Here is a 16,686-nt window from a genome sequence, read left to right on the forward strand (position 1 = left end):
GTAATTAAGAAGTTTAGGTTGTGGTTATAACAGGGCCCAAGAAAATGATTGTAGTTGTGGTAACCCAAGGACCAGAAGTCGATTCTGTATGCGTGCAGCCTGCAATAAATTCTTTGGTTTTACCAATCTCTAATGGGTAATATTTATGGGGCAATTTTTTCTTCTTCCAGTTGGACGAAGCATACCCATATTTACTTTCCTCAAACTGAAGATGTTAACTCATAAGGGATCTGGGTTGCTACATTTATTCATGCAGCATTTAGAGCTTTCCTGGACGAAGCATACCCATGCTTTATTTTTGCTTCAACGACAGTTGTTCCTATCCAGCAACATCAGCTGCAGATCATGCTCTTCCTGTATGACCTTTCTGGTCTTGTTTAGTTCTTTTTGGTGAATCCAGGTGCAGTTCTGTTTGCTGTCTGCATACTGCACTTTCTCATTTCTTGTGCTTTGCTGTCGTTTGTTTTTCTGCAGGGAATTGCTTTGCTTTCGGTTGCTCTGGTGACAGATCTTTCTTGATTATTGGATCATTAATGTAATTTTGATTGGACCACTTGCTGTAGTTTTGTTAGCTAAGTCTGTATTATTACCTTGCACATATAAGCAAATTTAGGAGCTGAGCACCTAGTTTTTCAAGTTTATGGGGCTTAACTGTGGCAATCATGCAAGTTTAGAGGAACAGACCACAACTGGAACGCCTTCTCTCTTTTCCTTTTTGTGTACACTTGTTTTCTCTACTTGTTTATATATGTAATAATATAATTTTATATATGTAACACTAGATGGCCTCTTGGGAGGAGCATGCTAGGAATTTTTCTCTACTTGTTCATTCAGCATTTAGCACAGTTTCTGAATGTTTTTGCAATTATTGCTCTGCCTATCAGAACTATTACCTTGATTGTTTGGTTTGTGGCACTTGTATGAATACAGTGGAAGTAATAAGTCAATCCAGATGTTAGATGGCACTTTGCTGTTTCAATCATTTCTTTCTTTTTCTTTTGATTTGAGAAAGCTAAACTGTCCTTTTTGTGCTTGGTGATTCATTACATCATATAATCATGGAAATAAGCACGGTTTCTTTTTTTTTGTGAGAGAGCATGATCACAATTGAGCTGCAAAATGAACTTGTTCTTGACCATCTTTCTTTGAGCTCATAGTCATCATCACATAGTCCAGGTGGACAGGCTCCCAGCTTGTCTGCAGGCGGCTTCTAGCAGGGCGAGTGCATCCGCCCTCGCCCTAAGCACGAACTACCAACTTCTCAGATCATTGATTTTGATTTTGTCTAGTTGTGAATTTGTGTGGACGATGAATTTCATGTGGACTGCTACTTATGAATTAAGTGATCCATTCATGTGGATTGCTACTCAGTTTTAAGCTATTATACTTTTTCTTTGTGTTACTTGCAGAGAGGGATCGGTGGAAGCAATGCATGATCTGAGAAAAGTGATGCAGACTTGCTCAACATTATGTGCTCAAGGCCTCTGGTTAAAGTTGCTATCAAAGGCAGAAAGAGAATTCACAGTCCATAGTGATCCTATTTTATTTTTGGTTACCTCATTGGGTATGTTGATGGAGATGATCGTAGGAAGGCCATATATTAGCTTTGTTGGAAAAGATGATACTTGAGTAGAACTTCTGTACGAATTTGACTCTGGTGCCTTAATTTATTCATATGATGTTTTCTGCTATTTTGTGTATATATCTTTGCTGGAGAAGTGTGGTATAGTGACAATCTGTTATTCGGGGAAATTGCCCTTTCGCTTCCAAACTACAGTAGGGAAATTGTCCATGCAGTGGATATCTCTCCTGTGGTTTGGACGGGGGATTATGCTGTCCAAGAAAATCCCTCCCCTCAGATTCGTTCCCAGGGTTGATCACCCTATGGCTACCAAAGTAGCCCCTAATGTTTTTTTTTTCTGCTATTCGGACTCATCAATCTGAATAGTACTGATTGAATGTTATTGTCCAGTAAAAGATGTTAGATTTTAGTGAAGGTTAGTCCCTTTGTTGTGAAGTGAGATGCTCCAAATATAATTGCTGAATCCAAGATGGCTCGGCCTGATTTAATATTTATAATTCATTTCATAGTATTTGTGTCCCACAGTGCTTGCAAATAATGAGAGTCCGTCATTTGGCAAAATCTAGCTTAAGTTAGGGTTAAAACAATGTTTAATTACTATTTTCAGACTGCAAGCCGATTTTACTTATTTTAATCAGCAGCCGGTTCCTGGGACCATTCGGCTCGATTGTTGTTTGTAAAAGAAAATGCAGGGAACAAATTAAACCCTTGCAATTAAAGCAGTGTAGCTCTGGGCTCTAGCACTTGTATATCTGCTCTATTGTCAATACATCTCTGAATCCCCTCAATTTTGTTGCTGTTCTTGCTATTGCCGATGTCGTCTTCTGACATACGGGAAGCTGAGAAATTAGAACCGAGCCGTGGACAGATACCAATCAGCTGAAGGGTAAGGATCCTGCTGATATACCATTCATGCAACCAACCATCACTGCAATAAGGCATCATCCTGAATCTCGTCTGGAGGCAGCGTGGTAGGCGTCAGGCGTGGCGTGTGAGACGGCAAGATAAGGAAGAAGCTGGAGGGGCCGCCTTCTGCAGACTGCAGATAAACTAATCCACGACCTGAATTTGATTTTGCAAGCAAGAATAAAACCGGCCTGTATTATATGGCTAGCGAGATGGTCCTTGTAAGTAGTGCAGGTCGTAAATAACTTTTAACTACCTGTTCTCTCCATGCAATTTCATCATCGGAACCAATTTTATATATATCTTTGCTCAATTCCTTAGCCTAAAGTTACTGTTTTCTCTTTCAGATTTATCTTCTTTCCCACTCATCGTATGATTATACAATTTCAGCCAATGCCAAATTAAGATAGCCTTAAAGTTTCTTTTGGGGGAGCTCCATTACTCAATAAAACCACTGACCAAATCTCTCGCGAATTGTAAATTCCGTGACCCTCTTCTAAATTTAAAAATCTGATACATAATTTGTCACTGGGCGGGTATTTACTCTACCCGAACCTTACGTGACCCATTGTTATCCCTAGTTTAGCCAATAGTAAGATAAGAAATTTTGAATGGTGATGTATGAGGAGATTTCCGAGGATCTAAATAAACTCTGGGTTTTTTTTTCCAGATTTAGCGAGCGTTTGGAATAACTAATTTATGAATTACAACTCTATTGTACTGTAATTGGTGCATAGATCTTTGCATGGTCAATGCTTTCTGCTAGTTGTTTTCATTACCACAAAGCCACTTCCAAGATGTATAATCCATATCGAAACATGAGGTCTTTTGCTAGGATGGTCCAGCTTCGGTTGTGTTAGGTCGACCCCATTCGGCGCTCGATAGAAGCACGCTGCATGTTTCTTTAAACTCTTCTTCTTAATATAATTATACGTAAATCTTTTGCGTATTCGAGAAAAAAAAATCCATATATCTCTATTGATTAACCAATTTCTCGACCCTGAAGTTCATTCTAAAGAGAAATACCACCTCCTCATAAATTTATCTTCGAATCGCGACCTTCCTCCCATGTGCCTGTCAAACAAAACCACAGTATTTCAAGCACCTCCCCCCTCCTCCTCCACTGACTCTTATTTCAACTCCAACAAAAGCTCAGCCACCATGCCACTTCTGTCTCCCAAATTCAGCGCCCAATTTCTGCACTCTAGCATCAACAGGAAGCACCAAATTCACCTCCCATCAAACAAACAGGAAGCACCAAATTCACCTCCTATTCAGCAATGTGATTTTCCCCCTCACATGTCGTCTTCATCAAACTTGAATGCCTCAGACAGCGATTTCAAACCAAAACAAAACCAGCCGCACACATGCATGTGGAATCTTTATAAGTAGTAGCTGTCAGGGATGAACAACATCAAATCTACTCCGTATGAAACGTGCACCTCCTGTGTGGCTGTGACCAGATTCTTCCATCTCTGATCGGGGACACACAGCTGTATCGCAGGCACAACCAAACACCGTACCAGAACGCATCAGTGTGTTCCTGTCCCAGGCACGAGCATCACGTTACTAGCATGCACTCATCTACTAAATGAAACACCACCAAGATCAGAAAGAAAGAAAAAATATTCATCGAAAGATGCAATGATAGAATAATCCCAACAGCTTCTATTTGCATATGCAAAGATGATCTGATAATAACGACATCCTATCAGGACACGACAGGTGCGTCTGTAATAAACTAACTAATATAATCGTACTCCTACAGCGATGATAATCGATAAGGGTGTTATGTTCTTTAGATCATCTAGGTGCGGATCCAGTGGGTGAGTTCTTTTCTATTTGGGATAACTAGTGACTTAGAGAATCCTTCGGGAGTAGGAGACAGAGAGAGAGAGTAGGAGCATCTGACCGTCTTAGGAGCTCCCTACCTTCGCTGGTTCGTCGATGAAGATCTGCACACGGCAGCAACGGTCGGAGTAGCGGTGAAAGCCGTGGTGGCGCAGTGCAGTGGCGGCGGCGGTGCTTCCCGTCACTGGCTGCGCCCCTCTGTTAGATCGGAGTAGGGTTTCTAGGTGGGGCGTACGGCTCAGACGAACCTCGTACCGAGAGCCGCCGACCCCACCTCTATTTAATGCGTAGTGTGACGGGGAGCCCGCCAGCCATAGATGGACTGGGCGCCTCCGATCAGGGCGCGAGGTCAAGGCCCAAGTGGCCGTTGGGCCACTGTGGTTGGGAGATCAAACCAACATTCTTCCCCTTGATCTCAACTCATACTTTAACTTTAAACTTTGACTTGAATCATTTTCACTTTTATTTGTTCCATCACAGATTAGTGCATAGAGCATGCTTCATCGTCACGGTCAATCGCCGATAGACTTAACAGCTACGATACACATCTCTCTTCTGAAACAGATTCTTTAACTTTGGGCCCTTTGTTGTCCGGAAATCATAGGCTATACCATAAACCCATGTCGACTGTGTGTTCTCCAAACACACTGGGTGGTAAGCCTTTTGTACGCGGATCCACAAGCACTTGCTTGTTACTTATATGTTCAATACTTTTAGTATGATTTCGGACTTTCTCCTTCACAACGTATAACTTTAACGTCAATGTGTTTGGCAGCACACTTGACCGTTGTTATAGGAGCGAACTACTTAAATGGTTATTGCTATTGAATACCATTATCAATTCCGGGTGTAAGTTCTTTTAACCATTTCGCCTGTCCTTAAGCCTCATAACAAGCTATACCATGGTTATGCATCTTTGATGACACCACAACTGTTTCTTTGGAGCTTTTCCACAATAAAACTCCAACTGCGAGTGTTAGCTACTATGTGGGTTTCACTAAACATCTCGCCAAAGTTTAACTTTTGTACCCACAACTATTTGAGAGTACTTATTCTTTCTTACTCACCATGAGGCCTATAAATCTTTGCACAATTGCAAAACATTCTCAGCTCCATTCCAGTGATCTATATCTGGACTGGACTTATGCCAAAAACATCCCGGATACATAAACTGTGTAAGGGTAAGTTCTTGCTTATAAGCATTCAATAAGCTTCCAACAGCTGAAGCATATAGGACGTCCATTTGATCGATCTCACATTTATTCTTGGAACACTGAAAGTTCCGAAAACTATTATCCTTGACTATGGGAACAGGCGCAGGTTTATTCACATATATACTTTATTTCTTTAGAATCTTCTCTAAGTATACACTTGAGATAGTTCTAATACCCCTTTTTCCTTTTATCTCGGTAAGTTCCAATTCCTGGAACAAATGATGCTTTACCAAGACCATTCTCATTGAAACTCGAGGACAAGAACTGCTTCTTCTCCAACAGTAGATTAACACCACTACTAGCGAGTAAGGTGCTACCCACATGCAGGATTAGGAAAATAAATTTCCCATGTTAAACTTTGCATAAATACAATTGTCCTCTACATTCTCTTTAAAACCCAAACTTTCTTATTGTACTGTCAAACTTCAAGAACCACTGTCTTGAAGCTTACTTTAATCCATAAATGGATTTTTTAGGCAACATCCCTTTACGTTCTTTTTCTTTCACGACAAAACCTTTTGAGTTATGCCATGTAAACGTTTCATACAAATCCTCGTTGAGGAATGTGTCTTTACATCCTTCTGATGTAACTGTAAATCGTAATGTGCCACTAATACCATTATGATTCTAAAAGAATCCTTGCATGCTCATTATAATCTATTCTTTCTCTTTATGTAAATCATTCCACCACAAGTGGCGCTTTATAGCTTTCCATATTCCTTTTCGATATCTTTCTATATTCCCTTTGGAGTCACCTTTGTCTTGTAGACCCATTATAGCCTACTGTTTTGGCTCCATTAGGAATTTCTTCTAAGTCCCAAACATCGTTGGTATTTATCGATTTTATTTCATGTTCCTTTGCTTCTTGCCATTTAGACGAGTGAACGCCTATCATGGCTTCTTCAAATGAGGTGGAATCACTCTCTATTTGAATTTCTTTCTTAACTTTTACTTCTTAGTCACCATAAATATCTGATTTTCTTATTCTTTGAGACCTTCTAGGGTCTCGTGGCACTTCTTTCATATGAGGCTATTGTTACTCTTCATTGCCAAAAGGCAATTGTTCTATAGCCTTCTGTATCACAAGATCCTTGTTTACTTATTCATCCTCTTTAAGAGCTATAACATCTGGTGTTGTATATGTCATACAACATCAGCATGTATAAAGCAATTTGTTGCTCTAATAAACACTGTAGTGGATATGTAATCCCATTTCTATTCAAGCCTTAGGTATCTACATACCATGCTCCCCCAGATTACTCCATCTTCTGTAAAGATGGTGTATCTACAAATTTCTTATTTTGGGTTTAATCTGCTAAAAAACCCATACTGCGCATTTAGCACCGCTTTGATAACTCTGAACTCGTCCAGTATGAATACTAGCCGACTTTGCTATCTTCCCATCGAAACTATAAAAAGTCCAGGAATTTAGCTATTTCTTTACTTTAGGGGTATCGTTATTATGACTGTCTTACTCCCTCAACGATCACAATCATCTTTTATAGATCACTTTTACCTTCAATGCATAGTATGCATTGCATTATCTGAAGTATGGGGAAGTATCTTTCTTAATTGTCTTTCTTAATTAATCTTACATTTCTCCCCCTCGAAATGTGGTATGAACTTTTCTACCACAATTTTGAAACATTCAGAACTCTTATGAATGAGGAAACTTTGATTACTTACTTCATCTACATGATTACATCATACAAACAAAAATTCGTATTGGAGTACATTTTCCTCATTACACTTCAAAACTCAACATAGTCTATTATTATCAATACTTCTTGCAAGTCATGCTTGCATATCATTCTTATCTTTTGGTTCACATGCAACTTTCTTTTGTTCTCAAACTCATTGAGTACTTATGACCATGACACAATCAGAGTGTACGGTAAATACTAGAATAGCATAAGAGCTATCCCAAACTTCTCTCCATGTGCGGGATATTTCTTTAGAGCACATGAATCATCACATCCTCCTCCCGCCATGCGGGATAAGTACTATGCCAAACTCTCCCGCCATACAGGATTGGTTAACATATGTACTATGCCAACTTTACCCCGTCATGCGGGTATTTTCTCAAACTTTTCCCACCATGCGGGTACTATCACAAACTTTTTTTTTCCGCCATGCGAGATAATTCTCTTGAACAGACATAATTGCCAGGATTGGCTCGTGTTCAATCATCAAATTCAGAAATAAATCCGAATATTCTTTAACACACATGTGTAATCCAATGTTAGTCAAATTAAACATGTATATGACTTTTACAACTCTCATAAGTGAAACTGAAAATAAATTCTTCTTCACAGAGAGTACATAAAAGACATTTTTCAATGAAGACTCTCATTGATCTATCTCTTTTCTTGGATCAATATCCTAGAATTCTTTTCTTTTGAAGCCATTCTTTAAAGAGAACACAGTTTCTTAAACAATGGCATTCTTTCATACATAACTTGCCCTTAGGCATTTCATCATCTGAGTCATAAGTACCCAGCTCATTTCTCTTACCGCCTTTAAGAATGAAAGCATGGAAGTCTTTTGTCTGAAAAAATATTCAACAATAATGCTCATTAAACTTTAAAATCTTTATGTTCTATTCTATATCACCGTTGGGCAGAAATAGAATAAAACATCATTCTTCTACATTAATTCCACATCACCGTTGGGCAGAAATGGAATTAACGTATAGAAATTCAATAATCTTGAAAACATAGAACTGCTCCTCAAAATTAAATTCTCCCTGTTGGTTCGAATTTAATTAGAAGACAATCAACTTCATTGCAGTGGAAACATGAAAATACATTTCTCTAGTTTAAGAACATTCCTTGATCTTTACCTTTTCTCTGAAAAATTGGTCACTTTGATGCAAAATTCATCAGAGATTTAAACTTTAAACATAAAACTCATAGAATTATAATATTGTTATCATCAACGTTGGTCAGAAAATAACAATACCATAATTTAACTTTAAACTTGAACTCATAAATAAACTTATAATATTGTTATCATCAACGTTGGTCAGAAAATAACAATATTATAATTTATCTTAACTATCAACCGACTATTTCCTCCAATTAAAATTTTTCAGCTGGTTCTAATTTTAACTGGAGGATAAACTTTTCATCATTTACTGAATAACTATAACTGCTCTTCAAATTAGAAGACAATAAACCTTTAACTTTGCAGCGGAAAATTGACAAAATTTCTTTTCCTACTTTTCAGAAGCATTTTACTGTGCTTTTCTACTCTCTGGAAAATCTAACACGTTGGTGCAATTTTACTAGAAATTTACATCTTCAAATTGATTCAAAATTCATTCAAATATGCTTCTGAAAATAAATAAAACAATTCTTAATCACCATTGTGCATTCGGCCCAACCAGAGATACGGCCCGGGCTCATTCTTTTCTTTTCTCGGCCCAAGACAGCAGAGGCTGGCTCGGCCCAAAACTGGCATCCAGCCCGGCCTTGCTCCCTCGCGCGCGTGCTCTGCCACCCAGGCCGCAACAGTGGGCCTGGGCCGGCAAAGCGCCGCGGCCGCGCGCCCCGCCTGGGCCACGAAGCAGCCCGCTAGATCTCGGCCGTCCGTGCGCATCCGACGGCCAAGCGCGCATCTTGGGCGAACAAAACCACCGCCCGACGCTTCCTCCTGTAACCCTAGCCTCATTCTCTCCCTCCCCTTCTCTCTCATCCAGCGCCGAGTGCAGACAGCAGCCGCCGCTGGCGTCCAGAGGAGGAAGTGGAGGTGGCGGCACCGCCCCGGCACCTCTCGCCGGCGCGCGCGTGCGGCTAGAGCCGCGCGCGGCACCGTCGAGGAGAGCCACGGTGGTGCCCTTTGCAGATCGAGCCCGCGCGGTGGGGTAGCTCGGCCGTCTTCCCGCACGCCGGCGAGAAGTCTCTTTTTCCCGCACGGTGGCGATGCCGGCGGCGGGATGAAGGCCCAGGTAGGCCCCTGTGTTCGTTCTCATCTTTGCTGGGATTTGGGGATTCTAGGGTTAGGGTTTCGGGTTAGGGATTCACCCTTTTCTTCTTCTTCCCCGAGTCTGCAGCGGGTTAGGGTTCGGATCTTATCGTTTCTTGAATCCGAGCCCTCTGTTTCCATCTTCACCCAGTTAGGGTTAGGGTTAGTGAAAACCCTCTTTCTTTGTCTAGATCCGAACGGATTTAAACCGTTCTTATCTTTTCTGTTCTTTTGATTCTCTTCCCGCGCGTCAGCAAGCCGGCGGCAGGTGCTCCATCCCGCGTGAGGCGGTGGTGACGGCGGCGGGGAAGCTCTAGTAAGACTTCCCCCCGGACCATGTCCAATTTCTTTAGGGTTAGGGTTCTTTAGGGTAATCCGAATCAAATTCGAATCCTCTTCTTTCTTTTTCTTTCTATCACCCGATTAGGGTTTAGGGTTCGATGAACCCTCTGTAATTCTTTTCTTTCGATCCGAACCGGATCTAACCTATCTTTTCTTTTCTAATCGTTTCTCGCCCCTGACAAGATCCACGCCTAGGTAAACCGGCTCTGGTACCATTGTTATGTTCTTTAGATCATCTAGGTGCGGATCCAGTGGGTGAGTTCTTTTCTATTTGGGATAACTAGTGACTTAGAGAATCCTTCGGGAGTAGGAGACAGAGAGAGAGAGAGAGAGAGAGAGAGTAGGAGCATCTGACCGTCTTAGGAGCTCCCTGCCTTCGCTGGTTCGTCGATGAAGATCTGCACACGGCAGCGACGGTCGGAGTAGCGGTGAAAGCCGTGGTGGCGCAGTGCAGTGGCGGCGGCGGTGCTTCCCGTCACTGGCTGTGCCCCTCTGTTAGATCGAAGTAGGGTTTCTAGGTAGGGGCGTACGGCTCAGACAAACCTCGTACCGAGAGCCGCCGACCCCACCTCTATTTAATGCGCAATGTGACGGAGGTCCGCCAGCCATAGATGGACTGGGCGCCCCCGATCAGGGCGCGAGGTCAAGGCCCAAGTGGCCGTTGGGCCACTGTGGTTGGGAGATCAAACCAACAAAGGGCTATGCGTGCACATGCATCATGCAATTGTCCTATCTCGTCGTATGCATGTGTAGACCATAATAAGGTCAAGTTTGAAAAATATGGAATTATAGAATGCTCCATTGGGCAAAAACCTCGCTGTCAGCATTATTGAGCCCGCCCTGCACGTCATCAGCTTCACTAATCCCAAAGGCAGGCAGGCAGGCCAATCCAGGCACAGGATGTTCGTAATGCATCAGCTAGTGCTAGTCCAAGTTCAGTCACAATCACGCGGCAAGCGTGGTTAGCCATCATTCATACTGGTATATATACGGATCGGAGTAAATTTGACATAGGCATTTTATTTTATACTGTCCCAATGTCCCACGATTCCTATTTTTAAATGCGACATGTATAACGAATCTCCAGCTCGGTCAACAAAAGAAGATATCAAAACAAACAAATTTGGCTAGAGCTGGTGGATCATAGTGCAACGAGATGCAATCTCGCAGAAGACACATTTCAGCACAAAACGTGTTTTATTTACAGTATAAAATTGTCTTTTGGAAGATCTTTATTTGGTCTCCTTTTAGGATTCTTATAGAACCATATCTCCAAATATATGTGTTAGAGTACGCTCTCCATTCCAAATTATAAGATGTTTCGGCTTTTATAAATATATATATATAGCTTTTGATATAAACTACCCCCTCTAACTCAAATTATAAGCCATTCCAAGTTTCTTGCAGAGTCAAAATATTTCAAGTTTACCAAATCTGTATAATAGAATAATAGCATTTATGATACTAAATAAGTATCATTAGATTCTTTATTAATTATATTTTCATATTATACCTATTTGATGTCATAAATCTTTGTAATTTTTTCTATAATTTTGGTCAACTTTGAGATGCTTTGACTCTCCAAGAAACTTGGAATGACTTCTAATTTGGAACGGAGGGAGTATATGCTTAGATGAATAGATAAAGCGATGAATTTAGAAGAAGAAAAAAGCTAAAACGTCTTATAATTTGAAATAGAGGGAACCGTATATGTGCTACTGGGATTGCTTTTGGATTTTGGTGATCACTAAAGTTTTGCCTTCAAAAGGCCACTACTTTCAGAAGTATTTTCTGTGTTGGGGCACAGATTTGATCACACATGATGATAGGAAAATTTTAAATAAGGATTTATTTTGATGCATTCGTGTTAACCTCAATCCATATGTGTTGAAGTGGATGGGTAGAAACCACCCGAGTACGTTCCAATATACATGGATTAAGGTAAGTGCATCCAAACCAAGTCCTGAAGTGAATCTCAGCCGACGTTAGCTGGTAGTACTAAAATTTCGTGAAAGTCTCCTTAGGTGAACGAAAGTGGAATATGCTCGTGTGTTGCAACAAAACACAATATGTCTTGAAATCGTAGTTCGTACTATTATTGGATAAGAGTTGCTCTAACTCTTAGGAGCACGAATACAAAGTCTAGGTGGACACAGATGCTATAAGGGCAGGGTTGTCGTATCGGATTTGATTAGATTTATTGACATGTGGAGGAAGGAGGATGGGCGAGTTCAGTTTCTAGAAGCGGCGGAAGAAGAAATTTTCGCTGTTGATATTAGATATTTAAGAAATAGATGGATAGAATAGGATCAGAAAATTTTTAACTGAAGTGGATTTCGGTTGGTCTAATAGTCTACCACGTGATTGATTAATAAGCAAGCTAATGTTTAGTGGTAATAGCTGGTGTGGGCAGACGCTACCTGGATTTGGTGCTGATACGGAAGAATACTTTGGCCAGAAATATGTCCGCATATACCGATAAAACCAAACCAAGAAATTGTTTATGTAGCGTCTAAAGATAGCTCATGGTACATTGAAACTTTATGCCGTAATTTAAAAATTCGGTGGAATCATCCAGGATTTTGCCATTTTGAAACCATGCTTTGCCGACAAATGATTGCTTACCGATAACACATAGAAAAAGTTACGCCATCTGCTAGTTAATTGAAGTTGTAACCACTAAGGAACATATCGAGATGATGAGACATTCTGACAGAGAACATGAAGGGGAAAACACGGTGTGGGGATCTAAAGTGATTCAATAATGATTATTTATGCGTCGTTCCAAAACACGGTGTGGGGATCTAAGTGATTCTATAGTGATTTTTTTCATATTCATTCAGGCCTGGATATTTGGTTTAATCTAAGTCGTTGGGTCATCATAAAATCTTGTTATTTTATTAATCTCAGCAACATCTTGATCCTCTTGGCTAACGAACATTAGTGGCTTCTTTTGAAGCGCTTTAAATAGATTGAATAGATTAGTGGTTATCGACTATATATGAACTGCGTCGTTTTAACAAACACATGCACAAACCAGTGACCCAAGTACTTATAACACTGATAACAACCCCGGTACATCACGGCCACAAGCAGCACAGGCACACATCTCCTGCTTGTTCTTATTACAGGCATGAGCATCATGTTGCTACTATCACAACCAGTCCTGATAGATACTACTACAGAACCAGTATTATATACTTATATTGATAATACTGGTATTAGCACAGCCACCCTGCTATCAAGCACTACTAGTAGTAGTATAATATCGTAGTGATAAGCAGGAAGCCCAGCTGAGCAGAGTGATAGGTGTATCAGCGCCAGGCTCTCCTTATCAGCAGTGGGCTGGCTCAGGCGACCGGGGGCGGCTTCTCGACGTCCTCGAGCGGGCGGAACCACACCTTCTCGTCCAGCACCGTGCCTCCCGCAGCATTCGCGGCGGCGTCCGGCGCGCCAGCAGCGGCCAGCTTGGGGTCCACCGCCGCCGGGCCGAACACGCCGGTCTTGGGGTGGGGGCTCCAGTACTTGTCGGGGTTCCCGGCGCCGCCGATCACATCGTCCGGCACGAACGCCGGGCGCACCTGCTCCTCCAGGTTCTTGTCGTACGCCGAGGCGTGCACGGCCCTCCTGCACACGGAAACACACGCCACCCGATGAGATGAGAGCGGTGAGCAAGACGCATGTGACGATAGTTCGGTTCATCGTTCAGACAAAAATCCCAAACCTCAGCTAACACAACGGCGCCATGGCATCAGACAAATTGACGCAGTAACAAACACATCACGATCGGAGTTCCACGCACGGCAGGGCTGCGCGCGCACATGGGCCATGGCCCATGGGCGGGCGCGGGAAACTCGCTTGCAGCGGAGGGAAGAGTGCGGACAAGAGCGAGGCCACCAGGAGGCCGGCACCTCCATCCCCACTCACCTCAGAGCCACGCCGCATCGGACACCGTCCGATGGGGGTGTTAGGTGTTACAGGGCCCCAGCGATGGACGGCCCCGATCGGTCGTCGGCCCGGCGCGATGGGAGCAAGACGCGAAAGGACGGCCGGTGGGGCCCGGCTGACGCGGATGCTTCTGGTCCCGGTCCCACCGTCATACGGAGGAGGGGGGGCTTTGAGTGAGAACCAAACCAAGCGAGCCATGGCAGATGGGCAGCGATGACTGGCCACTGGTGAGGGTGGAGCGACAACTACCGCGCACCAGACCCATCCGCCCCCGAGAACTTTTCGGAAAGCGATGGAGGGGGCAATCAGTCGAACGCGTAGGTCGCTTGCTGCGCGTCTTGACGTGCACGTCCTGCGTCTGCGTGCCTCCACTGCTCCTCCTCATCTTCTTTGTGTGGGTGCGCCTGCCCTGCCAGTGGCCAGTGGCCACTGGGAGTGCCGGAGTGGCGTGGCGTTTGGCTTTTCCTTCCTCCCTCGCACGCAGAGGCTGACGGACAGTCTTGCAGATTTGACAGTCTGAAGTGGGCAGAACGGCACACCAAATATCTACTGCACTCCCTCCGTGCAAAGCGCTCGAAAAGAACAACGAAGGTGGAGTGTAAATCTAGCTTTTCATGAATCAATCGATTTTTATCTTAATTTCAGATAAATAAATCTAGAAAAACAGACTAAAATATACTGATATTTATGTCTATTGACGTGTAAATGTTGAGGTTTTTTGTAAACCTAGTTAAACGTAAGATTATTGACCTTTTGATGAAGACATCACTACATGGATGATGGATCTAGCTTGATTAGGAGGCGCAAGGGTTTCTAGCTTCACAACGGATGATGGAAGTTCAAGGTGAAGTGGGTGCCAGGCTTTCAGTTCCAGGTGCTCCCCCCCTCGTCCCCTCTATTTATCGTGTTCTACGGTCAGAGGACTAAACAAAGCTGTCGATGTTCCCAAAGCAGAGGGTTGCCATATCTACGTACACCATGTCAGAAGATGATAACCCTTCTACTGTTGCTAAGTTCTAGTAGATTTTCTGCTGAGCAAAATCTTGCCACTGAATCAGAGTTATCCACAAAGCTAAGATCCTCCAAAATCGGAGGGGGGGAAAAAGGTGCAGCGAGCTGCAACTCTGCAAGCACTGTCCGAGCCTACTCAGAGCAAACACATGGCTCTGCTACAACTACCACAAGATCTTGGACGAACTGAACAAGAACAAGCATCCTCAAAAATAGCACTAGCAGGTGAACAAAAACAGGATCACAGGGCAAACCGAAACCGCGTGTCTCACTTCGGGGAGGCGGCCTTGCCGGCCAGGACGCGGCTGACGAAGCTTCCAGCGATCGCCCGCCCCTTGGAGCTAGCTGCTGCTGCCATGCAAAGACCGGCCGTTCGGGAGCGGGGTGGAGGCAAGCGGGGTGGAGGAAGTCACCACAGCAGCAGGGAAGAGAGGTTGAAGTGGTGCGGTGGATTTCAATTCCGTGGACTCCTCGCTCCCATACCGGCTGCCCCATTTTATAGCGCCCGGGGCCGGGGGCCTGCAGCGTGCGCCGTGCAGGCACCACCGAGCAAGCCGGTGCCGGCGCACCGCCGTACAACGCCTGCTATTGCCATTGGCTGTTGCTTAAACAAAAAGGCAACGGAGTTACGGCCATCGGGGAGCAGCGCACTGACGGCAACGTTGCCGCTCCTGATCGGAACGGCCAGGTGTGCGTCCAACTACCTACCAACGGCCAGCGGCATCGCTGTCCGGAGAGAGACGTCGCCTTGGGACCTCCATCAACGCCGGGCCGTCTGATCATCAGATCATGTGTTGCTTCCTCCTACTACGAGTATCATTGCGCGGCTTTTCTTACCCCCCTGAAAGGCTGGAAAAACGGTGCTATCCATGTGCCATTTCTTTTGACCTGTTCGTTTCGTCGTAAACGATCGTGGATTATTTACTTCTGGCTGGTTTGGTGTGAGAGAAAAATACTGTTCCAGCTTATAATCCACGATTGTATACGAGCAAGCGAACATGCTGTTTGATGGCAAGTGTGCTTTGTAAAAAAATTGCTAATAACTCGGTTTGTGCATTGCCTTAAAAAAAACTCGGTTTGTACATGATCGTGCGGGCTAAAATGGCACACGTAATGCAGCATTGTTTGTTTCGCCGTAGTGGTTTATTTTTAAGGAATCACATTATTCAATGCGTGACAGGGAAATGGACGGTGGACGGATTGACTAAGGAGCCTAGGAGGCAGCGGAGAGATACTGCATCAATTCCACCCGTGACAGTGGAAATTTCGCTTGCCAATAATAAAAGAAAATGATTTTCTTGACGACCTTCCCGGCGGCCAAGAATGTACGTACGCGCTTATGCTTTGTTGTTGACAAGCAGACATGGATTCCTAAGGGAAGTTGTAATTCGTCTAACAAGTTTCTTTTTTTCCTTTGCGTAGAGCTACGATGTTGCCGTGTAAGGTAAAATTTCTTCTTTTTCTTCTTTGCTCACATGTTTTCCTCGTCGATGCCAAACTTGATCCCTCTTTGTTAATGATTCGTTTGAAGATCTTCCATCGCAACGGTGGTGCAAGGATGGGTGATGAACGGTAACTAATCAACAGCCTGTTCGGTTGGCTGGTTCGTATCGTTGCTGGTTCGTTTACGTGAGAGAGAAGTACTGCTGACTGGTTCGCGTGAACAATATTTATGTGAGAGGGCTGGCCAGCCAGCCGCTCCCAGCCGATCAGGCTGCAAGTACTTCATCCGTCCAAATGGAATGAAAATATTGCTTACCTAGGAGTCAAACAATTTTAAACTTAACAAATTTAAAAAAAAATTATCGTATCTAAATCTTCAATATATATTTTTTTGCGAAGAATATGTCTGTATTTCTGATCAAG

At 43.3% G+C, this 16,686-nt stretch overlaps 1 protein-coding gene across 1 annotated transcript; it reads right to left on the minus strand.

Annotated features, from left to right (window-relative positions):
- Positions 1 to 12,889: 12,889 nt before the first annotated feature.
- Positions 12,890 to 15,343, minus strand: LOC136497276 (late embryogenesis abundant protein At5g17165-like). Its single transcript, XM_066493074.1, has 2 exons — positions 15,093 to 15,343; positions 12,890 to 13,488 (listed from the first exon to the last, which is right to left on the minus strand). Exons 1-2 carry the CDS (start codon positions 15,176 to 15,178, stop codon positions 13,212 to 13,214), a joined length of 363 nt encoding a protein of 120 aa, XP_066349171.1. The 5' UTR covers positions 15,179 to 15,343; the 3' UTR covers positions 12,890 to 13,211.
- Between the last annotated feature and the right edge of the window lie 1,343 nt (positions 15,344 to 16,686).

Source organism: Miscanthus floridulus, chromosome 12 (genome assembly GCF_019320115.1).
Source record: "Miscanthus floridulus cultivar M001 chromosome 12, ASM1932011v1, whole genome shotgun sequence".
Classification (NCBI taxonomy): Eukaryota; Viridiplantae; Streptophyta; class Magnoliopsida; order Poales; family Poaceae; genus Miscanthus; species Miscanthus floridulus.

What these genes read in the sequence shown, in the direction of transcription:
- LOC136497276 (XM_066493074.1), bottom strand. Translation starts at nt 15,178, where the DNA reads ATGGCAGCAGCAGCTAGCTCCAAGGGGCGGGCGATCGCTGGAAGCTTC. An exon ending in GGCAAGGCCGCCTCCCCGAA is followed by an intron (nt 13,489 to 15,092) that starts GTGAGACACGCG and finishes TTCCGTGTGCAG; the next exon opens with GAGGGCCGTGCACGCCTCGG.